Genomic DNA, 24,880 nt, shown 5'->3' with positions numbered 1-24,880 from the left:
TACAACATGGGACATATTATTCATCAAGTTCTCTGAATGCACAGGAGACAGCTTTTGACTACAAAAGGTGGAGAAAGCTGCTAGAGGAGAGACTGTCTGAGATTTGATTCAGATAATAGTGAGCAACTGTGTGTTTTTTGTGTTTGTTTTGTTTTTTCCCTACAGGGATAAGGGGCTGGCAACATAGGGGTTTTTTTGCCAGCAGTACCACATCTACACTGCTTGTTTTCTGCTGTTAATATGCAAATGATATGCATGAATATGCAAGTAAGCAGTAATTTTCAATGTGGTGAGCCCTCATTTGTATCATGCTGCTGGCAGCCAGACTCAATGAGCCTAGGAAAAGCTTCCCAACTCTAGTGATAGTAAAGCAGTGGAACAAATGACAGACTGTGAACTCTGTCATTGGTCTTTAAAAACATACGAGATAAACACTGAGTATGTGTACTATGTATTACAACAATTTTCCTATATATATTTGATCGTTCTATTTTAAAATGTAAAAAAAACCAAGTTTTTTAATTGTCATGGCAGTTGCATTTCTGCAAATAATTCCAAGACTAGTCTGCATACCTCCACTCCCATTTCCTGAAAATGGGCACATTTGTTCAGCAAGATTAAGAGTAACCATTCATCTTGTGTTAGAAGTGCCTGCTGGCAATTAGATGGCTGCATTCCCAGAGCTGCCACTTTGTTTTGGTGTGTGATATTGGGTCTGCAATAGGTTTTGCAATACTGTTAGTAATTAAAAGTTCAGTTACACTCACAATATCCCCACTTTACATATGTGCATTGAGAACATGCCTTCGAAAAGGTAGTTAAGTCTTGTTAAATTGCAAGTTCTGTTGTTGTTAAAATAGCATACATTTGTAGTCCGTATGTCTATATTAGGGAATTATGGCTTAGTCTTCCAATAAATTACTCATGCTGTCATAGTGTCTAGCAGTGTTCTGTGCAGTTACTCATGTTTATGTATTCACTGTCAAAGCTTCTATCACTTAGCATCACTAGGATTATTTAACCTGATACATGTAACATTCTGATTTAAACCCATGTCTTCTAAACAAAGAGTGTCTGCGATTGTGAACCTCATATGCTAGGCAGTTTGTCATCTGTGAGACTTTGGATACAAAAGATCACTCTATGGGAGTGACTTAGCAAAACAGTATATGTTTCTTTCCAGTGAAGCAAAAAAAGTTGCTTTTGTACCAGTTTTAAGATACTCTGAGACTGTATTTGGATTGAACCTTTGAGCACTGTAAGTGAAGGCATTTTTCCTTTCACACTTTTTACGGAGGACCTATCAGTCTTAATCAAATGAGAGCCTTTTGATGTTTCCTAGACTCTGCCTGCTATCCTAGACTTGTCTGCTGATGAGTGTTCAAAACCACTGAGCTTTTCACTCTACAATGGAACCTATGGGCTAGAGGCATGAGAATCAGCCACTCCTCCCTTGCACCTCCAGCTGCCCTCTGTGGAGGGAGAGCCCTGAACCTTGGGGGCCTAATTAAGGCAAGCTGGGGCCAGATCCAGACCATGGGCTCAGCCAAGTAGGGAGGAGGAGGTGGCTCTGTGCACTGAGGGAAGCACTCCCTGCAGGCAACACCCCTTGTCGGCTTGGAAGCCCAATGGGATCAGCCGGGGCAGTGTTTGCAGGCCTTCCATCCCTACAGCACGCAGCCACATGAAGTCATTTGTGCATTTACCCCTCCATCCACCACCAGGGAGCTGTGCCAGGTAGGTGCACCAATCCCCTGTGACACTCCTACCCCAGCCTGCTCCTGCACACTACCTCCCACTCAGACCCCACGCCTTACCCTCAGCCTGCTACTGACCCTACCTTTCACCCAGATCCCTCACCACCAGCCTTCTCCCTGATAGCCCTCTCCTGAACACTGACCCCCCCACCCCCATTTTTTGGGTCCCAGCTCAGATCCTAAAGGGGGGCCCACAAAATCTACTAGCCCGAGCTATCAGAAATGTCAATTCATGGCTAGTAATCCCTGAGGAGCCACCCCCGCAGTTCCCCAGTGGGCTGGAGCTTGAGGGAAGTGTGGGGTCTTTTTGGTTTTGATTTTTCCCTGCTTTTCAGCTGGGGGACACACACATGTGAGGGTTTTTCTCACTTGGGGCCAGGTCAGTGAGAGGTGGTGGTGGTGTTTTGTTTGGGGGGGGCACTTACTTCTCACTTGTGTGCCCTCCCCCCAACAGATTTTTCTGTAGGTCAGGGGGCCCCAACCCATAAAAGCTTCCACCCCTTACTATACAGAGTTAAATTCCTCCCCGTCTGCAGTGTGTCCCACGACCTCCACCTAGGCTGGGTATTCAGTAATATATCAATGAAAGATCATAGAATAAAGAGTTCCTGGCAGAAACAGGCAGGGTGGATAGAGACCTCATTAAGGAGTCCCAAATAGCTGCACTGTCCAGAAAACAACTATATCACAATGTAGCTACATAACCTTCCTATTCACTGTGATAAAAGGAACCAGTTGGTCTCCCGTTGTTAACTGCAGGATTAGCAGGAATCTAAAGGGTTAAATCTATATTAAAATGTAAATGTGGTGTGATGCTCAGGGAATCAGAATCTTTCTCTTCCTCCCATCCGCCCTATATTTCCATCTAGAAGTATTACAGCCCCTTAGCTAGCTAAAAGTCTAGTTTTAATGCAATATTCCTTTCACCATATATTTAAAAATGTAAAACGACAAAGGACCTGCCTATCGACATAAAATAGTTGCGTTAGAGAAAGTTTGGCTGTGTACCTGGGATGCAGCTGGAGCTAATTTGCCAAACCCAATTTTGGACCAGAGTTATTTTCAAAAATTAAGTCATCGGCCATTAATATCAAACAGCTCCAAATGACAGCCAGTTCAGCAGTAACCTGTCCAGAGGCGAGATTGAGCAGGTGACAGTTTTAAAATTTGTGGACGGTGCTGGAGGGTAGCAGCAAGTGCTGTGTTTCCAGCCTTCTGAGGCCTCTGGGGACATCATGTCAAGTGCTAACTCCGTTGTATGGTAGGGAAAGGTGAGCGCTCAGGAAGGTCTTCAGAGTGGCAGATTGACATTTTTGATTCTTCATCAGCTTCTGAATACTAAGTGTCAGGATCAGGTCAGAAAGAAGGATATTTATAGCTGAACCTAGTGACCACCTCCATCACTGTTGGTTCAGTTTTGATGGCTTTCTTGGCATGGTGATATTGAGGAAGGAAAAGTGTATGGTCCAAGGAATGCTGCGACATAACTGGCAATCATGTGGTTGCCAAAAGCGTTGGACGAGCCATGAAATTGCCAGTGATCGACATAGACTGAACATTCACCCTAATTACTTCAAGGTCCTAGGTAGAAAATCCGATGGAATGGCACTCTGTTTTCAAGGAGGCTACTTCTCTGTGGGATTTTGTGTGCCCCTTTCGCCTTGTGCAGTAGCAATTAGTACTGCGTCCAGAGCTGCATGCCCTTCAGCCTGAATGGTTCTGGATGGATAGACAGAAGTCAAGAACCACATTGACTTCTTTGCATTAGCAGCACAGCAAAATAAATGTTCTGCAGCAGGATGTGGTAGTCAGTGTGATTAAGTTAGGGGGGGAAAAAGGAGTTTTGCTCAACTTCTTTGGGCCAGAGAGGGTGTAACAAAGATTTTGTTTTTGCAGCATTGATAGCTAGACATGTCATTCAACTGTTGCCCCTAATTTAATTTTTGTCCACATACAAAAATCTCTAGCTCAAGTTTACTGCAGTTTTAAACTGGAGGTAGCTTGCTTGTCCAAGTGATGAGGATCACTGAAGATTAAGCTAGTAATTCGGAGAACTCCTCTGCAGGCTTTTAATGGGAAAGGGAGTTTCTAAAAATATGAGAAATTGAGGAAGCATCGTCATACATCATCATGAAAGTGACAAACTACCAGGTATGTCTTGTAGGGGAAGAAGATCTTCAGCCTCTGAAAAGTTAAGCCAAAGATTAAGCAGCTGGAAGTGTAATTTTGTTACATTTCAAACTGATATTTTGCAAGATAGCTCGCAAGTTGCATCTTCCTAATAGAATACTGTCCACTAACTTCTTGGCATCTCAGTAAACACTTTTTTTTTAAAGACATGAAATGTGCACAAGTAATTAATGAATTAATTAAATTCATAACAGGTATATCCCAGAGAGACTACACTCAATACTATGAGCATATCTGCAAACAAAACGAAGAGATCTGTAGATGTATACTGGAGTTCTTCAAGAAACACATACAATATCAATTCTTGGATGAAGACTGTAAGTATCTCTTTAAGAGCTTCATGAGAAAGCAAGATTGTGGGAAGTGGGCAATGTTTTATGGTCACACTATTAAAATTAACTTAAACAGAATCCAGGGGCTTGGTCCTGCAAACATTTCTTCATGGAATGATCATTGACTTCATTGTGAGCTTAAAAGGGCTTGCAGAGCCAAGAAAGAAGAAATGAGGTCTGTCAGATTATTTTATGTAGTTTCTTGGCAGTCCAGAATTGTTTTCTACAGTAGCTTAGAAGTACCAATGGAAAATAGTATTTCCTAGTAATATTTCACATTACACAGCTATAGAGTTAGGATATCAGAAATGTTTTTATTCTCTGTCCACATACAAATGCTAGCTACAGCTTGTATAGTGTTTGGCTCTTCGATTTTGAGAGAGATTTGTAATGCCAGTCCTTTCAACTGTAGAAGAATGATTAAAAAAAAAAAAACAAATAAACCAAAAGCAAGATGGGTAGTAAGGAAAAATTACACATTATGTACCCAACAAAATAGAGGCAAACGGGTATGAAGATATTTAGTTACCTTTTATTCAGTAGTTGATTATTCACCTGCAAAAAAATTTTTTTTTAAATATCAACATCTGATAAATATTCCTAGTCTGTTAAACAAGCGTTATCAGCTTTCACTAGGTTTAATAAAATCACTCCAAACATGTCATAGGTGGTGTAATGCTCACTATCTAATATTGTAACAGTATTTAAGCAGAGAGATCTGGTGACTATGTTTTTATATAATGTGTCTTCAAACAAAAGTTCATTATAGTAATTGTTTTATTTCTGATAGTTACATGGCACAGATTTGTGAGATGGTTAATAGATAAATGGTCAATTCTGTAGCATGAGTGCCTAGAACAGCGCAGAATCCTATATGATTGGTACAGTACTGTGGCTCCTTGTCTCAAGAGACGATGGTTAGCAGCGGTGGTCACGATCTATGAGCAGTGTTTGAGTCTACAGCTTCTCTTGTGGTTTCTCTGTCCAATGTTGGATTTGCACAGTCGATTGCAGTAACCGTGGATCAGTCTATTTCCAAATTGTTCAGTTTGAGAGCTTTTCCTTCTAAGACAGAGTTATTTTGCGTGGCTTGCACATGTACTATCAAAGGATGATGTGCTCTGTCATAGCAGTCATCACCAGGTATTTTGATCTGATGATGTAAATTCCCATGATTTTGGATTGACGTTGAATTTTTTTCGTCACGGTTTTGAATCTTAGCTTTGGTCTTCCTCTTGTTCTCAACCCACGTGACAGCTCACCGAAGAGGATTTCTTTGGGAAGACGTTCGTCACCCATTCTTCTCACATGACCAAGCCATCGTCGTCTTCTGCTGTTGATCTCTATGAGGCTGGGTATGCCAGATCTTGACAGGACATCAGCATCTGAAACTTTATCTTGCCAGTTGATATTCATATTTCTGCGGAGTCAGCAAAGATAGAAGCTGTTCAGTTTTTTCTCCTGGTTTGAGTAGGTGGTCCATTCCTCAGAACCATATAACAACATACTCAACGCACATGCCTACTAGATTAGTATCTTTGTTTTCACTGTCAGCTAAGGATTGTTCCATGCTCATTTTGTAAGTCTCCTAAAAATAGTAGCTGCCTTCCTGATTCTGATGATCAGTTCCTCGTCCATGGATACGTTTGTGGTGACAGTAGATCCAAGGTAACAGAATTGTTGAACCACATCTAACGGGCTGTCATTTAGAATGACATTGGGTCGCTGAGGTATACCTTGAGTGAATACAATGGTTTTCTTCATGCTTATGTCAAGGAAAAACAACTTGCAGCTCTGAAGAGAGAATCCATCAGTGACTGTAGCATGTCTTCATTATGAGTGACAGGAGCCACATCATATGTGAAGAGAAGTTTCCTGATGAGGACTTTCTTGACCTTAGTTTTGTCCTTGAGTCTTGCTAGGTTGTAGGTTAGATGGCTCTCTTGCGTGGAGAATACATCGCTGTGTGAGTTTTGAAATGCACAATATAGCAGAACTGAGAAGAATATGCCAAAGAAGGTAGGGGTGAGAGCACACCCTTGTTTGACTCCTGTTCATTGCAATTGATTCTGATATAGATCCATCATATTGCATTGTTGTTTTCATGTTTTTGTGAAAGGATGTTATGAGCTTGAGTGGGGTCGGTGGGCAGACAAACGAGTGTTTTCTTGCCCCTACCCGCTTCGGCATATTCTTCTAAGTACTGTAAACCCTCGCCATAAGTGCTTCAGGTTGCATGTAACTCACTTTAACATAAGCTGAGCACCACTTGCCGCTGCTCTGCAGCCCCTTCTCCCAGCCCTGTGGCTGTCAACCGTGCTGCTGGGGGGAAGGCAAGGAGAGGCGGCCCGGAAACTGACCAGCTCTGGTGGGCTGGTGTGTTTCCTGGGCCCACAAGCAGAGGGGAGCTGGGAACCAGGCTGCTGCTTGGTTCCCAGCTCCCCCTCGACTTGCATGAAAATTTGAGTTACACGGGGGGTTGCAGGAACACACCCTCTGCATAACTCAAGGGTTTACTGTAGTCATTCACCACTAGCGACTAAAGGATAGGCTGGATTCTTTCACAAAAATATTGATTAAATGGTCCTTTCAGAAAGAGGGCTGGTGCTTTTTTGTTTTGTTTTGTTTTCTTGACAAACAAAATACTCAGAAATGACAGTGGGGATGGGAAACCTATATGAAAGAACATTTAATAAGAAAAAGTGTGGATCAATTATTCATGAAGATTAAAAAGCTACAAAATGTTTGCCACTAGAACATTGTTACCTTTTGAAAAAAGGAGTAGTAAATCTGTTTCCAGGGAAATTTATATAACCTTTTTATTGTTGTTTTTAAATATTGACATTCACTATTTTAGCAGTTTAGATCTTTTCATTGCTGGAATGTATATTAACAGATTGCTATAGCAGTACAGTAAACCCTCAATTTAATGGACTAATGGGGGGAAGGCAAGTCTGTTAAATCCAAATGGTTATACTGTCTGAGCATGCATTGTCCTTCGCATCCCATCACTCACTCCTGTCCTCTGCCCCACCCTCCATTCCATGCTCTTGCCCCATTCTTTCCCTCACACCTCCATCTCCCTCTCCCAATTACTGGGGGAGGAGCTGCATGCTGCCCGGTGCCTTCCACATACTCCCCAAGCAGTGCGTCGGCCCTAGCAGCTGCTCCGGTGGTTCTAGTGAGTTGCCAGCATTTATTGGGGGTCTGGGGACTGGCAGACAGCATCCGTTATTTCCAAAGTCCGTTAAATCGAGGATTTACTGTAGTAGGAGTAACTTGCACTACACTGTAGTTTAAAAACTAAAATTGTTCCCGCTGTGTTTTTGCAATCTTCTGACTGGGTTGGTTATTAGTCTCTGAGATAATGTTTTTAATTGATGGACCACCAAGACTAGTCAAAAGCCTGATAGAGACGTTGTAAGAAACTATCTTATAAGGGGCGGGGAGTGGATTGAGGCCGGAATCCAGAAGCTGGAAGGGACCTCTGTCGGTCATCTAGTTCAGCACCGTGCTCTAAAGCAGGACCAAGTCAACGTCTAGCCAGATGTTTGTCTAACCCGGTGGCTCCCAACACTGCACACTTCAATGAGACAAACAGTTCCATGGCACACCCACTTTTTGCAGCTGAATCAATTGCTCACAAACTTCACCCTCTCCTGCCAGCCCATTGAGCTTGGATGCAGCATTTAAAATGCAGACCATTTCCAACAGGCTCAGGCCCTCTCCCATTCCTCTGCACTTGCTGCAGCAGTGGTTTTTTTGTTTGTCTCTATTGATTTTAATTTTTTTCTCACTTGTCTCTTAATAGTGACTATTTATTGTTGGGTAGCAAATTGATTTTGTTTTTTATTATAGGTTATTCTCACTTCGTTGCTTTTTCTTTTGGAGTTGTAGTGTTCTGATTTTTCTGGCTATCTTTCCTTGCACTTCTGTGCTCATAGAGAGATATTTGTGCTATCTTTTTCCACTTGGACTGGTACCATGTCCAGATGGAAGTGCTGAGTAATTGCAGCTGGAGTGCTACAGATTCATAGCAGATAGAGAATAGAAGAATGAATCTCTTTTAAGACAGGCTTTTAACTAATCATTTAAAAATGTTCCAAATACTGTTCCAAAAAGTGAAGAGGAATGTGGAAGACTTCTTCTTAATCACTTATTTTTAATTACGCTTATGAAAGGTGCTGAAATCATAGCCCTAGAAGCTGGAACTTTCAATTTAACTGTGAATGCATGCTACAGCATGGTCAATAGTGGGCCAATTTGTCTCATAAAGCCCTGCCCAGATACCACGATTATGTCCTGGAGGCGCCTCTGTAGGAGAGGGAATGGGTCAAGTTTTCTTGCTTATTCAACCGACGGTACCAATTAGTACCAGTTGTAACATTGACAACTGGGTAGGAGCATCGAACATCCATCCAATTGCAATGACTTAGTCTTCTCTGCCTTGGACCTGATTTAAATGGACAAAGATGACTTTACTGTGAAGTTCCTGTAGTTTTTGTATCAAACAGGTGTGCTCGTATCGCCAGTTTCTGTTCATCAGTAAGCTTGGTTGAGCAGAGATGCTAAGTTTCTTTTCCATCATGTGTTGTTCCTTCCACAAATGAACAGCCAGATTGAGGGTCTGTCTACCTGAGAAAATTGCACAGGTGATTTTTAAACTGATTTAACTAAATCGGAGTACATGGCTGTGAGGCAACTCTTAATTTAGTTTAAGCCAGCCATACTTAAGTTTACCTGAAGCTAGTTGGGAACTATTTTAATTTAAGCTGAAATAAGCTATTAATGATGGCAGGGGGAAATCGACCCCACAGATGTTTGTATGAGTTTAAATAAATCAGATGTTTAAATTACTTCAGCTGAACTGGTACAATTTCTGCATGTAGACATGACCTCAGTTTTCAAAAGTCTTTTTGTAACTGCATAGGAAGATATAAGAATGGCCATAGTAGGTCACACCAGTGATCCGCTGAGCCCAATACCTTGTCTTCCACCAGTGGCCAGTGCTATATAGCTCAGAAGGAAGAAACAATTGGTCATATATTGAGTGATCCACCCCCAGTTATGCAGTCCCAGCTTCTGTCTGTTGGAAGTTCAAGGACACCCAGAGCATGGTGGTGTTTTCCTGCCCATCTTGGAATAGTCATTGATGGACTTAACCTCCATGAGCTTATCTAACGTTTTAAACTAGTTGTGTTTTTGGCCCTCATTACGGCCAAGAGTTCTATAGACTGACTGTATGTTGTGTGATACACTTCCTGTTAATTGTTTTAAACTTCTGCCTATTGAGTTCATCAGGTGACCCCTAATTCTTGTTTTTTGGGAGTGGAAAATAACACTTCCTTATTCACTTTCTCCATACCATTCATCACTTTAGACCTCCATCATACCTCCCTTAGTTTTTGTGACAGTGTAAATCCTGGATTATGGGACTTCCCTTTGTCCCACCAATCTGGGGAGGCTGCTTCCAAGATGCAAATCTGTGATGGGGGCTGCACTTAAACAGACATTCGCAAGCAGGGACTTATGCAGCTGTTACACAAGGAGTCTCTCTCCTTTACAGGTGGTGTGTTCCTCAGTACACAGGCTGGGACTCTCTGCCAGGCTGGGACCATCTTCCCAAATCCACAATCTTAGTCCTCTGGATGTGCTTCCAGGTATTGAATTATGGAAGCAGTAAGGCCAAGTCATAATGTCACTCCCCCTCTTATATTTTCTTCCAGTTGTCTGGAAATATCTTCTGTTGTGGCGTGGGTCAAACAGTCTCAAGTGCATACAGTTCCTGGGATAGTGGATTCTTTCTTTCATGGGTGTTGGTGAACTGTTAATGCTGTCTGGATACTCCATTGCAATACCTAATTAAGGTTTGTGGCTGTTCCTAATATCATAACATATTTCAGTAACATAAACCTAGCAAAATGTCATAATTTCACATGCAATGATAATACATACACTCTAACAGGATATCAGTGTTCAACAGATTAAAATGATACCTCACAAGGCATACGTTGTATAAAACATACAATAATATGGCAGTGGTGAATATGGGCATTCTGGCGTGCTGCTTTGAGGAAGAGTGCCATAGTCTCTTTTCCAAGCCGAACAGCCTCGGTCTTGTTAATCTCTCCTCTTATGCAACCAGTTCCATACTCTTTATCATTTTTGTTACCCCTTTTCTGTATCTTTTCTAGCTCTAATATGTATTTTTGAGATGGGGATGACTAGAACTGCCCACGGTGTTCAGAGTGTGGGTGGACACACACAGATACGGAGGCATTATATTTTCTTTTTTATTATCTAATGCTTTTCTTACAGTTCCTAACTTTAATAGCTTTTCTTGACTGCTGCTGCATTTTGAGCAGATGTTTTCAAAGAGCTATCCGTAATCACTTCAAGACTTTTCTGTGAGTGGTAACAGTTAATATAGACCCTGTCATTTTGTATGTATAGCTGAGATTGTTTTCCAATGTGCATTACTTTTGCTTTTATCAAGATTGAATTTCATCTGCCAGTTTACTGCTCAGTCACCCAGTTAGTGAGATCCTTTTGTACAGCTTCACGTTTTGCTTTGTACTTAACTCTCTGAAGTTATTTTGCATTGTCTGCAAGTTTAGCCACCACACTCTTCAGCCTCTTTCCCACGCCAGTTATGCATATGATGAAAAGCACAGATTCTAATACACAATGTTGGGGAACCCTGCTATTTACCAGGGCTGTTTTAAAAAAATAATGAAATTAATTAATTGTACTGTTAAAAATAGAGTACCATTTATTTAAATATTTTGGGACATTTTGGACATGTTCAAATATATTGATTTCAGTAACAACACAGAATACAAAGTTTACAGTATTCATTTTAGGTTTATTGTTACACATACTTGATCAGTAAAAACATAAGAAATAGCATTTTTCAAATCGCCTAATACAAGTTGGGTAACACAACTTTATCATGAAAGTTGAACTTACAAATACAGGTTGCACCCCTGAAAACCAACATTCTCTGGTCCACAAAATCCTTTGTCTGGCAGGATGAGGGATGCTCCTGGGCCAAAGGGCCAGGGCACGAGGGCACCCAAGCTTGACATGCCAGTAGCCCCACAGGGGGCAGCAGAGCTAGGTCCAGAGGCAGCATCCCACAGCCGGTGGGAGGCCAGGGATGGAGTACTGGCACCCCTGTGCAGAGCTGTGTCTGGAACCAGGGCCAGGGTGCTGCTGGCCCCATGGCTTGGGCTGGGGTTCCCCCAGCTGGGTGCCCAGGAAGCTGTGGTATCTGTGGCCATGTCTGGGGAGGCTGTGACCCAGCAGCTGAGGGGCCAGAGCCCCAGTGGCCATCAGTAGCCTGGCACAGGGCCAGGGATCTCACTGCAGCAGGCCAGCGAGGGCAGCCAGAGACCAGGGGTCATTCACCTCCCCGGTTCAGCAAAATCCCTCATCTAGGACCACTGAGGCCCCAAGGGTTCCAGACCAGGGAAGTGCCACCTGTGTAGAATGATGTACAAATAATAACTGCACTCAAGAATAAAACAGTGTAAACTTTAGAACCTACAAGTCCACTCAGTCCTACTTCTTCTCCAGCCAATTGCTCAAACGAACAAGTTTGTTTACATTTGCAGGAGATGATGATTCCCGCTTTTAGTTCACAATGTTACATGAAAATGAGAACAGATGTTTTCATGGCACTGTTCTAGCTGGCGTTACACTAAAGATTCATGTATCCCTTCATGCTTCAAACACCATTCCAGGGAGTGGTGATCCATGCTGATGACAGGTTCTGTTCAATAACAATCCTGAGCAGACTGATGTGTGCTCATCTTCATCATCTGAGACAAACGCCACCAGCAGGTTAATTTTTTATTTGGTGGTGCTTCAGATTCTGCAGTTTCTGCAGCACAGTGTTGTGCTTTTAAGACTTTAAGAAAGCATGTTCTATACCTTGTCCCCCTCAGATTCTGGAAGGCACTTCAGATTCTTAAACTTTGGGTCAAGAGTTGTAGCTGTTTTTAGAAATCGCACATTGTCAAATCTGCTGTGAATGTGTTCTTAAAATGAACATTTGTTGAGTCATTGTCCAAGACAGCTACAGCATGAAATATATGGCATTAATTTTTTAACTGGCATCAGCATGGAAGCATACCCTGTGGAATGGTGGCCAAAACATGAGGGGGGGTATACAAATATTTGGCATATAAATGCTTTGTAATGCTGACTGTAAAAATGCCATTAAAAGATATCTTCTCATTTTCAGGTGACATAAATCAGAAGTAGGCAGTATTGTCTCCCCTAAATGTAAACAAACTTGTTTGTCTTAACATTTGGCTGAGCAAGAAGTAGGACTGAGTGGACTTGCGGGTGCTAAAGTTTTACACTGTGGGTTTTTTTTTTTTTTAGTGCAGTTATGTAACAAAAAACCCTAGCATTTTTGTTACACTTTCATGATTGAGATTGCACTACAATACTTGTATGAGATGAATTGAAAAATACTATTTCCATTTATCATTTTCAGAACATGTATATTTGTAATAAAGTGACCACTACACTTTATTCTGTGTTGTGGTAGAAATCAATGTCTTTGAAAATGTAGAAGAATATCCAAAATACTAGATACATTTCATTTGCTATTCTGTTGTTTAACAGTATGATTGCCATAAATTTTTGAGGTAACTGCATGGGTTTACTCTGATGAATCAGCAGCCCTACAATGTATCTCTCTCCATGTTGAAAACTGACCAATTACTTCTACACTTTGTATCCTATCTTTTAAGCAGTTCTTTGATCTATGAGAGGGCCTTCTCTCTTGTCCCATGACTACTTAGTTTTCTTAAAACCCTTTGGTGATGCACCTTGGTATAAGCTTTCTGAAAATCCAAGTACACTGTATTGACTGGGTCATCTTTGTCCATATTCTTATTTACACACTCAGAGAATTCCAGTGGATCGGTGAGGAATGATTTCCCTTTACAAAAGATATACGAACTCTTCCCCAACAGTCATGTTTATTTGCCTGATAATTCTGTTCTTCACTATATTCTTTACCAATTAGCTTAATACCAGATTAGGTTTACCAGCCGGTAATTGGCAGGATTACACGATTGGCATTTCATTAGTTACCCTCCAGTCATTTGGTACAAAGTCTGATTTAAGTGATAAATTATGTACCACTGTTAATAGTTCTGCAGTTTCATAGTTGAGTTCCTTCAGAACTCTTGGGCAAATACCATCTGGCCTCCTAATTTATTACCGTTTTAATTTATCAGTTTATTTCAAAACCTCTCTATTGGCACTTTGGTCTGGAACAGTTCCTCAGATTTCTCGCCTAAAAAGAATGGTTCAGGTAAGGGGCACTTCCCCCCCCCATATCCTCTGCCATGAAGACCAATGCAAAGAATTTGTTTAGCTTTCCCATCATGGCCTCAGTTTTCTTGATTGCTCCTTTCGCACCTCCATCTTACAGTACAGCAGTTCTCAACCTTTCCAGAATCTCTCTGTCTCTCAGACAGCAGCCACTCGATAACAGGTAGGATGTCTTCATGTCACCCTCCTATTTGTGAGTCCATTGATGGCTGATCAGCCTGACTATGGAGCCACAGGTCTTATCGCAGAAAAGGCATGTGTTGGAGCTGATGGGGGGGGGGGGGGCAGTTTTTGCCATTCTTTTCTTCTTCTCTGCCTCTTCCTCATCTGCATGGCAGTGGGACCTCTGAAATTGTGCCACCTTCTCACAGATTACCACTTTCCACTGGGGACAACCCAGGACAAGGTTCTCCCAAGTTCTCTTTCCAGCATACTGTACCGCTTTCAGGAGTTTGAAGCCTGAGCCTTGCCGGCTTCGGCTGGACCACGTATCTTAGTTTTATGGGCCCCCTGTGGTGCAGGGCCTAGGCAATTGCACTGTTACACCCTGATTCTAGCCCTGCATCTCCTTGTAACCCACCCCATAACCTTCTCAGGGGATCATGACCCCTCCCTCAAATTGAGAAACACCGATCCAGATGAGTTCATGAGCCCCCCTGAAAGACATACGTGTATCCCAAGGGGTATGTGTTTCCCTAAGTTGAGAACCACTGCTCCAGTGGCCCCACCTAGTGTGTGTCTGGCTTCCTGCTTCTCATGCACTGAAGAAAATATGCTGGTAGCTTGTTCTGTCATTAGCCAGTTGCTGTTCAAGTTCTTTCTTGGCCTGCCTTATGCTTGTGTACCTGACTTGCAAGTTTATGCTTCTTTCTATTTTTCTTGCTAGGATTAGACTTGCAATTTTTAAAAGATGTCTTTTTGCCTCTGTTTACCTCTTTTAATCTGTTTAGCCGTAATGGCATTTTTAGTTCTCTTAGTTTCCACCTCTTTAGGGCATACATTTAGTTTGCCACTCTATTATGCTGTTTTTAAATTTTCTCCTTGAAGTTTCCTGGCATTTCACCCGTGTGATGGTTCCTTTCAATTACCATTTAACCAGCTTCCTCATTTTTGTATATTTCTTTTTTTGAAGTTGTGTAGTACAGCAATAGCAGGGGTGGGGTTTTTTTGTTGGCATTTGTCCCCTTATGAGGATGTTAAATTTAATTTCATTATGGTTGCTGTTAACGAATGTTTCAGCTTTGCTCATCCCTTGGACAAGATCCCATGGTCCACTTAGGAATCAGTGAAGAATTGCTTCTTCTCCTGTGGGTTTCAGGACAAGTTGCCCCAAGATGCAGTAAATATGTGGAAACTGCTCCAAGATGCAGTAACTACATGGATTTAATCAGCAATAGAAAAAAGTTAACTGTGAAATACTCACTAATTTTTACTTAAACCCCTGGAAGGACTAGAGAGGTTCAACCTGTAGACATCATTAGGCAGTAGATATGCTGTGACTACACTATTTATATTGTGTACTAAAGGAGATCATGTCACTACTGGTTGAACCTCTTTAGTCCAGCACACTCTGGTCTGGCAACATCATTGGTCCATCATGGTTATAGTTATCTGGATGACCACTTATGATGAGTGTGGCCAAGTTTTCCGTGGTCCCATAAGATTTGTTTACAGACACAAGTCCCGGCTTTCAGTGTTCTTTGCTGTTATTTAGCTCTAATTTACACCCACCTCCATGAAGGACCCATGCCAATCCCAAGCCTGGACAAAGGAGGAGGGTTGGTCAGATGAGTGACAATGCACTGGCCTGAAACAACAATATGAATGAAATCTGATGCCAGAACTACTAAATGATGAAAGATGCCATCTCAGATGTCACCCAGATAAACAAGGTCTGCTACGCCAGTTGAGCGATTGGGGCTGGGTCAATAATTGGCTACCAAAAGAAAATTACAACTAACAAACAATGGTATTTGGAGATAAGGAAATAAGAAGGAAGATCAGTGTAGATGGGATTGAACTAGAGAGCACAGAGAAGTTCACACATCTGGGGAGCAACATACCATATGATTTAGACTGTGAGAAGCAAATAGTGATGAGAATAACGAAAGCAAGAGCGAGTTTGAAGACGATGGATAAGATCTGGAAAGCAAAGTGATTATCTTAGGAGCGAAGCTGAGCATCTTGAAAACGTGTATTCAGCAGCATGTTGTACGGATGTAAGACCTGGTTGATGATAAAATATTTGAAGAAAAGAATATTGGTGTTCGAGAGGAATTGTTATAGAAAGATCCTGAGAATAGGATGGATGCAGAAGGTCACCAGCAAGGAATTCCATGGGAAGATGCAACCAAAAGAGGAGCTACTGCAGAAGATTATGCAATGGAAGTTACAGCTATTTGGGCATATTTGCAGAATGAATGATGAATGAAAAATCGAGATCCTGGTATTCAGCATAATGGATGGCTCACAAAGGAGAGGCAAACCCTACAGAGAATACGTAGATGATCTAGTCGGGTGCTGTGGAGCTAGTCTACAAAAACTAAGCCACTCTGCATTGGACAGGGAAAGAAGGAAAGAAATAGAGAGGCATTGGACACCAACTGGCACTGAGCCCATGGTTGTTGATGATGATGATGACTATGATGAATTTACCCCCACATGTCTTCTAAGAGCTCAGTAAGCAATGGAAGTGGTGGTGATGCTGCTAGATAACATTGACCACCCGTGGTTTGTCAAACTGGTGCAGCACCAGTCAGGTCCCAAGGGTGCTGGATTAGAGAGGTTCAACCTGTACTACCTGTTCAGCCTGTCTCAACTGTCCTCCTCTTTTGGTTTTCACTGTGTAATTTTGTCTTATCAGTTGCTGATTTCTTTGGGATAAGAAGTCTTTTTCTTTAGTCCTTCTGTGTATCATGGCTAACATAGTGGGACCTTGATCCCTGATTAAGGCCTCTTAAATGCTACTACAATACAAACAATAATATTGAAGGTAAATGCTCCTCTGTTTTGAAGAGCTACAACAGTGTTTTGAAGTGTAAATATCTGTATTAAACAATAAAAATCTGTAGAAAATCCAGGCTATGCATTGGCAATAGGAGTTATCTATTACTGTTTCTACTTGCCATCATAAATGAGCCCTGTCCTGGCCTTTTAGCTTTTCTATAAAACTTAAACTTGGGCATTGGCTATAAAGGCTTGTTTACCTGTGTTCAGCCGTTTTATATGTAACCAACTAAACAATCAATTTTTCTTCTTTCCAGTTGTTTTTGATGTATACAGAGACAGCAGGGTAAGTGACTAGCACTTCATTGTTATTGACCTAATCTTGATATTGTTCTTTGTATTCTGTGGAAATCCTTATGCTTTCTAATACCATAGAGGTTAAATGAATGTTGCCGTCAACCTCCTTGGAAATACTGTGATGAGTGAATTAAAAGTATCTAGATTATTCTGCTGCCTTCTGGTGCAGGAATGAGGGAGAAAGGAAGGAGAGCCTAAATCAGGGTGCTTCCAGATGAAGGTTTGGGGACAGGAGAGGAGAACCCAAGCCTGGGAGGCATGGCTCCAGCTGTCCCCTTCATTCATGTCTCCCTTCTGCATGATCCCCTGCTATCCAGAGTTGACAGGAGACAAAAAGAGCACACAGCTCGTATCTACCGTGGCACATTCCCATACCTCCCCTGAAAGACCTGCTCCATGGTTTGGGAACCACTGATCTAGTGAGACTGAATCTACAAGTGGTCATGAGAGCAAAACTGTGAACTGTCTGGGCGGAAAAGACTGAGAGCATGTGTGTGAGGCTGGGACTGATTAGCAAAGGAGACTAGGATTGAGGGGAAAACAAACTGGCAATCAGTGAAAGAAGGGGAGCGGTGACAGGGAACCTCTGAGGCTGGACAAGGAGTTCCAAAGAGGGTGTGAGTGTGGAACTGACTGAACAGGAGAGTGGGAGTAGAGTGTGGGGAGTGCATGAAGTCAATAGGGAGTGGAGGCCACAACTTGACAGAGCATCAGTGCATGAGAAAAACCTGGAACTGGCTGTACAAGGAGCCAGGGAGAGGATTGGATTGGATGAGGTCCTCAGGAAGAGAGACTAGAATTGGGAGCTGGTGGAAGAGGACAGGCAGGTGGGATAAAGGCACTAGAAAGGAAGACTTTAGAACTGGCTGAGTAAAGGGGCTGGAACTGTAAGCACAAGATGGAGGAGTACATACTGGGACCTGGTAAGCAAGGAGAACGGGTGGGGAAGAGACAGGACTGGTTAGAGGGGACATGGCAGAAGTGTCTGTGCACTCCAGATGTACTCCCTTCAGTCTAAAATGGAACTGCAAAGACCTGATTCTGAGCATTTCTCTGCTGTCTGCTAGTGTTTGTGAAATCCACTGGCAAGCTACAAAGAGAATGACAGCCCACTTCTGCTATGAGTTTAGCTCTGGCTGAAAAAGCAGATGTCTGTGCAGTGGACCTAGTGGCCCATCTAGGTGTCAGTATGAGGCCATAGTAGGGAATTTGTTTTTTTAAGTCTGCTCTTCTTAAAAACATTAGAAATTGGACAACCTCTACATTAAAGAACATTGAAGTTGTTGAGTCAAAAGCTAGGAAATGTCTGTGTAGCCTTATTTTGCCCTACCCCCATGTGAATATGTTAAGACAGTCTTTAAATTCACAATCACCTCAGGTTTGCTGTCTCTGGAACACAGGATGGTCTTCCACTGGCAATGAACAAGGGTTATGTAGTGGAGATGCTTCTCTGTAGGCCCCTTGCTTTTTTTGTTGCAATACATAGGTGTGAATGCTGCAAGAGAGAGGATGGTCTCATGGTTAAGGCAGTTGAACGACCTCCCTGCCTCTGCTACGGAGTTCTTATGAAGTGCTGGTCAAGTCACTTAAACCAAACTTTTCATAGACGGTCACTAATTTTGTGTTCCACGTTTTCTGGGTTCCTAAATTGAGGCCCTGGGGTCTGATTTGCAGAAGAGCTGAACACTTGTAGCTGCAGCTGAAGTCAACAGCTCAAGTACTATGTAATGCTAATTATTATGAACAGTCAGGGATATAGGGAAGGTAAATTAATATTTGTGAAGCACTCAGATGCTAGCAATGAGCACTGACTCTAGGGGAAATTAATAAAAAAAAATTCTGTCTTCATAGAGGGGTTTGAGTGCAATGCCATAAATAAGATATGGGGCTGCACTAAATGAGGATAAAACAAAGTGTTGACCAGCTGCTCACTAAATGAGGGCTGTACATCCTCACTGCCATTATGTTCCTGTAGCAGAATGTGTCCATGTAATGTGGAAGTAAAACAGCACTACAAGCAAGTGCATTATGGAGCCTTTAGTGTACACCAGGAGGATTTACACAGAACCAGCATGTAAAGGCACCTTAAAAATCACATCCCCATAGAGTGCATTACTTGCTTTTGTGGACAAATCCAGAGACTGTGTTGTATTACTTGAAAACAAGGAGGCCAAGATTAGGTGTATAGGTCGCTTTAATCTGGCATTTTCTAGTTTTTTGCTACTTAACTTTGCAGCTTTAATTTGTGTCTGTCTGGCTGTGTCTACACTAGACCAAAACTTCGAAATGGCCATGCAAATGGCCATTTCAAAGTTTACTAATGAAGCACTGAAATACATATTCAGCGCCTCATTAGAATGCCAGCAGCCGCAGCACTTTGAATTTGACACAGCTGGCCGCTGCGCGGCTCGTCCAGACGGGGGTCCTTTTCGAAAGGACCCTGGCAACTTTGAAATCCCCTTATTCCTATCTGCTGTTAGGAATAAGGGGATTTCGAAGTTGCCAGGGTCCTTTCGAAAAGGAGCCCCGTCTGGATGAGCCGCACAGCGGCAAGCCGCGTCAATTTCAAAGTGCCGCGGCTGCTGGCATTCTAATGAGGAACTGAATATGTATTTCATCCTTCATTAGTAAACTTCGAAATGGCCATTTGCGTGGCCATTTTGAAGTTTTGGGCTAGTGTAGACACATCCTCTGTGTGATAGAAACTACTGGTGATGACACATTCTTAATGGAAGAGAAGGGAATTGGGTAGATTTAACTACCAAACAGATTCTCTTTGCTTGAGACTGATGTTATTTGAAGGACTCTGCCTTTTGCTGCTATCTGGAAATAATATAGTATCCTAAATTGTACAAGAGTTTAGATTAAGGCTTTACTGGCCATCTGCAAGGAGTGACTCACAGATTTGAAGTCCTAAGGGACCACAGTGATCATTGTTTCCAAATTTCAGCCACTAATTCCTGCATCCAACATACATCTATACCTGATATAAGAACAGAAATGGATTTGGTCGAATGAAGATAAGAAGATGCCACCTCTCTGGAGTTTTGTGAACTGTGTGATAGCTCATGTTTTGTTAAACCCCTAGCTCTGAGTCGTGTTCATTTTTTGAAAAGCTTCTGTCCCATGTAGTTGTGGGAAAACTCTTGAAAATATGCAACCTTAAAGGTTCAAAAAGTAGAAAGCATACGAAAAGGGGCCCTCTTTTAATCTCATGCTTTGAATCTGGTGTGATTTTGGTGGAGTGGCAACTGGAGATTTAAATACCAATTTTGGGTAAGACTCTTGGTGACAGATTGTGGAAAAATTTTCTGGGATGTGTAATTTTACAATGACTGCCAAAAATAAGACCTGAATACACACTTATGTCTGGATGGAAGTACTTCTTGTATCAGTGCATCTAAGTCACCACGAGGTAATTTTATGAAATGAGTTTCAGGTCAGTCTAAAAGCTAAAGGCAATGTGGGTACAAAATCTGTTTACCCTCCCTGATTGTGATGGGTGGACATGGAGGCATTTTACTTACTACAGCCAAGTTAATGAGCAGAATTTTTCAAGTCTGGCCAAATTCAGCCTTAGCTGCCTTGCATTGTAACTGGAATGGCGAAGACAATGATTGTTTAACTGAAAGATTTTAATCCTGGTGATCTTGGACAAAAAGCACTTTTTCATCTGTCACGTTCACATAGCTGCGTCTATCTGTGTAGCTTTTAATTTGTGTGCAAATTCCACACAGCCCTCAGGCTTCTGGAAAACTGCCAGTGAGTCCCTGGGTATGTCAAAACCACCTCCTTCACTCAGCCTGTGTACACACTTTCATGACTTGCCAATGTATTATTCAGTGTCTCTTTAGTGTGTGAATTATAGGCACTGAAATGGTGTTGAGTGTTGTGTCGCTCAATGTCTCCAGAGTTTGTGCTCCAAATCAACATGGTTGCATGGCAACCTCACCTGTAGAATGACCGAACTGCCTAGCTTCTGCCTAGTTAAAGCACTTTCAGTTGCAAAACGTCTCAGGCGTGTGTTTGTTCCCTTGCAAGATCTGCAATATTTGGCAGAGCAAGAACTGTGTGCATTTTCTGTAGAGTGATGGAACACTGGGGAGGAGGTGGCTACAAGTCCTAGTCATTTGATAGGAGTCTGAAAGGCAGTTTGATCTTTAGATCAAAGTGACTGTAGAACTTGTAATGAAAATATTTTAGATCATTGTTCATTCACATCTTGTTTGTAAATGTTAAGCTAATGACATGAGCTTCATTGCAGGCATGAATACACAAGGTTGCTGGGTTATCTTTACTGACATGTCATTTCCTATCTCTCCTGTAACTTCCTTTAAATGGTCTTATATGATAGCTACTTCCTTAAAGCAGTATGATTTTTATCTTTTTTTTTTATTTAAATAAAATTAATGTTACTATGTTATAATAAATCTTCCAGTATACATTTTAGGTTGCTAAATACGTAACCTATGCTATTGCTGTTTTCCCTTCTCATGTACAAAACATTGCTAATGTTAACTTCAGTCTTGTAGTGATAGTCTTTGCTGCACAAATTGATCTTTGGTACATGAATGGGTGTTCAGAAAACTCTCAAGCATAGTCGTGAGGCTGCATGTTTTGAGAACATAGCAAAGGAGGCCATCTTTGAAGGAAAAACATATGTTTGACTAGCAAACACTCAATATCAAGGCACTCAAACTTTGGGACAACAAAGTCTATATTATCTTACCAAGAGTCAGAGGGATGCACCAAGTATGTATGCAGATACCTGTAAGCGGTTGTATCAAAAACAAATGTGTACAACTGAGACCTACAAGCTGATGTTAATTTGCCTTGTTATGTGACAAGAGATTGCTAATACTGAAAACCTGCAGTAAAATAGTTTATGCTTGCTCTATAGCTGTCAGGTAAAAGTGGTCTTGGACTGTGTTTTAGGACCTTTTGGATTTTACTTCAGGTTTCCTAGATAGGCTTTAGCCTTGTTTTTCACTCAGTCTGAAGACTGTCCAGTGACTGACCCAGCAATAGATGCATGACATTTAATAAGTCTTCAGAGAGGCTGAAGGGAGTGTTTTGATTTGTTCACTTTTATGCCACCTCCTACTAATTTTGCAATTACCAAAGTTCAGTGGGATACAAGAGCAACTGGAGAAGATGCTTGGGCTCTTGCCCATCTCTTCAGGAAAAGGTGAATGCTGTTTTGAGGCCCACAGATCCCCCATTCTTCTTTTTCACCAGTCCCACAATTTATCTTTTGATATTAAAGCCTCTGCAATGTAAAGCTTCTTAATGAACAGATCAGTTGCATACATTTAACCCAAAAATCTCTTTCTGAACAAGCTGAAAAGATCTCAGAGATGGAGGAAACATCCTCTGAACCGCAGAGCGAACTCTGCTAGCCATTGTCTGTCAGCGAACCACAAATTGGTTCATTAGCTTGTTTTCCCAGCATGGGTAGGAATCCAAATGATGATTTCTCTTCCTGCTGTCACTGGGTTGACAAGAAGCCCTGGTGATAGCAAAAGCAAAACATCATTATAATTAGAATATCTATCTGTTTGGGAAGAGAAGCAGAGGGACTGACAATGATAAGCTGTGCTGATGCAAATAGTTGTTTCCTGGAGTGCTATTCTGGTGGTGGTAATGTTGCTACACCCGACTTGCAGCTCAGCAGTGCAAAACTACCTCTGTTTCTTTACCCTTCCATAATAAATTACTGCTGAGGTGCCTCTACCTCTCTGCAGCTTGTATTTCCCATATTAATGCAAACTAGCTCTCCGGGGTATGCTAACATTTGAGTACTGTCATTTACCCTGGTGGGCTTGCACACTAGCTTATTGCAGCTTCATTTACTCGCAATCTGGTAAGTGTCACAATATTGCAAGAAAGGAGGCTTCTGAAAAGCTGTGTGAAACTGGGTTCCATTTCCGTTTTCCAGACCAGCGGGTCCTAGGAGGGCTCTATAGGCAGTATGTTAAACTTGTAGTTGGGAGGGAGGGAGAGAGGAAATTTCATGTTGCTCAGCAACGAGAACAGTGTTCACAGCTTCAGAGAGATTTTAGAGAAAATGGATGGAACTTGTCAGGTATATCAAGGAGATTTAGGCCTGGTCTGTACTTAGTTCAACATGGCTATTGCACTCAAGGGAGTGAAAATTCCACATTTCTAAGTGCAATAGCTTTGCTGATGTTGCCCTCGATGTAGGGTCTCCCCTTTCCTGCCACACACACAGCTACGTCAATAGAAGAATGTTTCAATCAACCTAGGTACTGTCACTCAGGGAGGTGAAGTTGCTAGATCAGTGTTTTCCAAATGATCTTCCGCAGAACCCGGGGTTCCACAAAGTGAAAATAAGGGTTCCGCAAAAAAATGATCATAGAGCCGCAGGTTGCTGACGCCCGAGTCATTTGCTTCTCCAGATGCTGCCACCACTGACTCCTCTGTGGCTCCCTGCCCTGCTGCCACTGACACAGTAGAACTAAATTGAATTGGTTTATTGTCCGGCAGGGTGCCAGGAGGCATCCGGCTGTTAAACCAACTGCTTTAGTTCCATTATTTCAGTAATAGCAGGGTAGAGAGCCCATCACTCACAAAATAGCCTGTGGACGCACAATGGGGGCAGGGCAAGGGGAGCCAGTGGCTGTCCGGAAGGGGAGCAAGACATGTCCTGCGGTTCCTGTATCATGCTTGCTTTCATTGGTTGTGACTGGCCTCTCACATCGCCATAGGATGGCCAGTGAAATCACGCCCTTGAAACTAGAGTTGGAGGAGCAGCGGTGGCCAAAGTAGGCTTGTCTGCCATGTTGGGTAAGGTAACAGGAGGAGCTAACTTTGGCAGCGTTTGTTGAGGTGGAATCAAAATAGGGGCCTCTTTGGGTGGATGAGTTAGTCCCAGAGGCCAGTTTGGGACTGAGGTGGAGTAATCCTGGGGATGGGGGGGGCAGGTTTGGGGCTGAGAGGGGTTAAGTGATATGTAAGGTTTTTAGGGGTTCTGCAAAATTCTTTTGAGTTTAAAAGGGTTCTGTGACCAAATAAAATTGGGAAACACTGTGCTATAGTGATGACGGAAACCCTTTCCTCTGCAGTCTGCGTCTACACTATGGGGTTACAGCTGCATATCTAGAACACCAAAGCTCCGGTGCTGTAGCATCCATAGAGTAGATTGGATCAGAGAGGATCTCCTTCTGTTAGGCTTTGGAGAAGGAAGGCACTGATAGAATGGAGAGAAGGAACAGAAAGCTAGATATGCCATGATGTAAGTAGCTGTCTAGTCATTAGTTTCAAATTGTACTGAATTATGGGTGTACTGACTAACAAGGAAAACCCCTCAGCCATTCAGATGTGGTACATATGCCATTTCTTCTACCTAGTAAATCTAAGCTTGCATACTAAACATAAATTGAGAGGATTCTTGTTGCTAACTGATGTGAGGTCATGGTTCGTTACAATCAAATTTGTCTTAAATACCAGAATAGGTAAGATATTTTTTTTTTCCTGCAAAGGACTGAGGGTCCAGTGCCTATAGTGCGCACTCCTGGGACCTGAGAGATCCAGGTTCAGTTCCCGGCACAAACTTTGTGTGATCTTGACCAAGTTGTTTTAGGGCATGTCTTCAGGGAAGGTTGACGCTGCCATGGTCAGTCTTCCAGAATTCAGTTTAGCGTGCCTGGTCGGAACACACTACATCGTACTCACAGGGCATGTCCGTCAGTGCCAGTACTCCTGTCTCTCTCCGAGAGAAGGGGAATTCCTACTTCTTCTTTCACAACACCAAAGGCTCCCACTGACGACCCACAATGGAGGCAGAGAGGAAGCTCAAATTAAGATACCTCAACTCCAGCTCCATAATTAATTTCCACTAAATGTTGCGTATCTTAATTCAGCCTTTCCCGTTAGTGTAGCTCAGGCCTAAGTCTCTTTGTGCTTTCATTCCCTCTTTGTACA

At 42.3% G+C, this 24,880-nt stretch overlaps 1 protein-coding gene across 3 annotated transcripts in view; it reads left to right on the top strand.

Moving 5' to 3' along the window:
- CDC123 (cell division cycle 123) overlaps window positions 1-24,880 on the top strand; it is an 87,694-nt gene that overhangs the window by 43,339 nt on the left and 19,475 nt on the right. For 2 of the 3 annotated variants that reach the window (XM_075017925.1, XM_075017919.1), the window contains exons 9-10: window positions 4,142-4,264; window positions 16,897-16,925. In XM_075017925.1, coding sequence (XP_074874026.1) covers window positions 4,142-4,264; window positions 16,897-16,925 — 152 coding nt within the window. The remainder of the gene's footprint in view (window positions 1-4,141; window positions 4,265-16,896; window positions 16,926-24,880) is intronic. The other variant, XM_075017932.1, reaches the window with a different exon arrangement.

Source organism: Carettochelys insculpta, chromosome 1, assembly GCF_033958435.1.
Source record: "Carettochelys insculpta isolate YL-2023 chromosome 1, ASM3395843v1, whole genome shotgun sequence".
In the NCBI taxonomy this organism is placed as follows: domain Eukaryota; kingdom Metazoa; phylum Chordata; order Testudines; family Carettochelyidae; genus Carettochelys; species Carettochelys insculpta.
The sequence above is the reverse complement of the archived record's forward strand: the minus strand, read 5'-3'. Positions and strand labels throughout refer to the sequence as shown.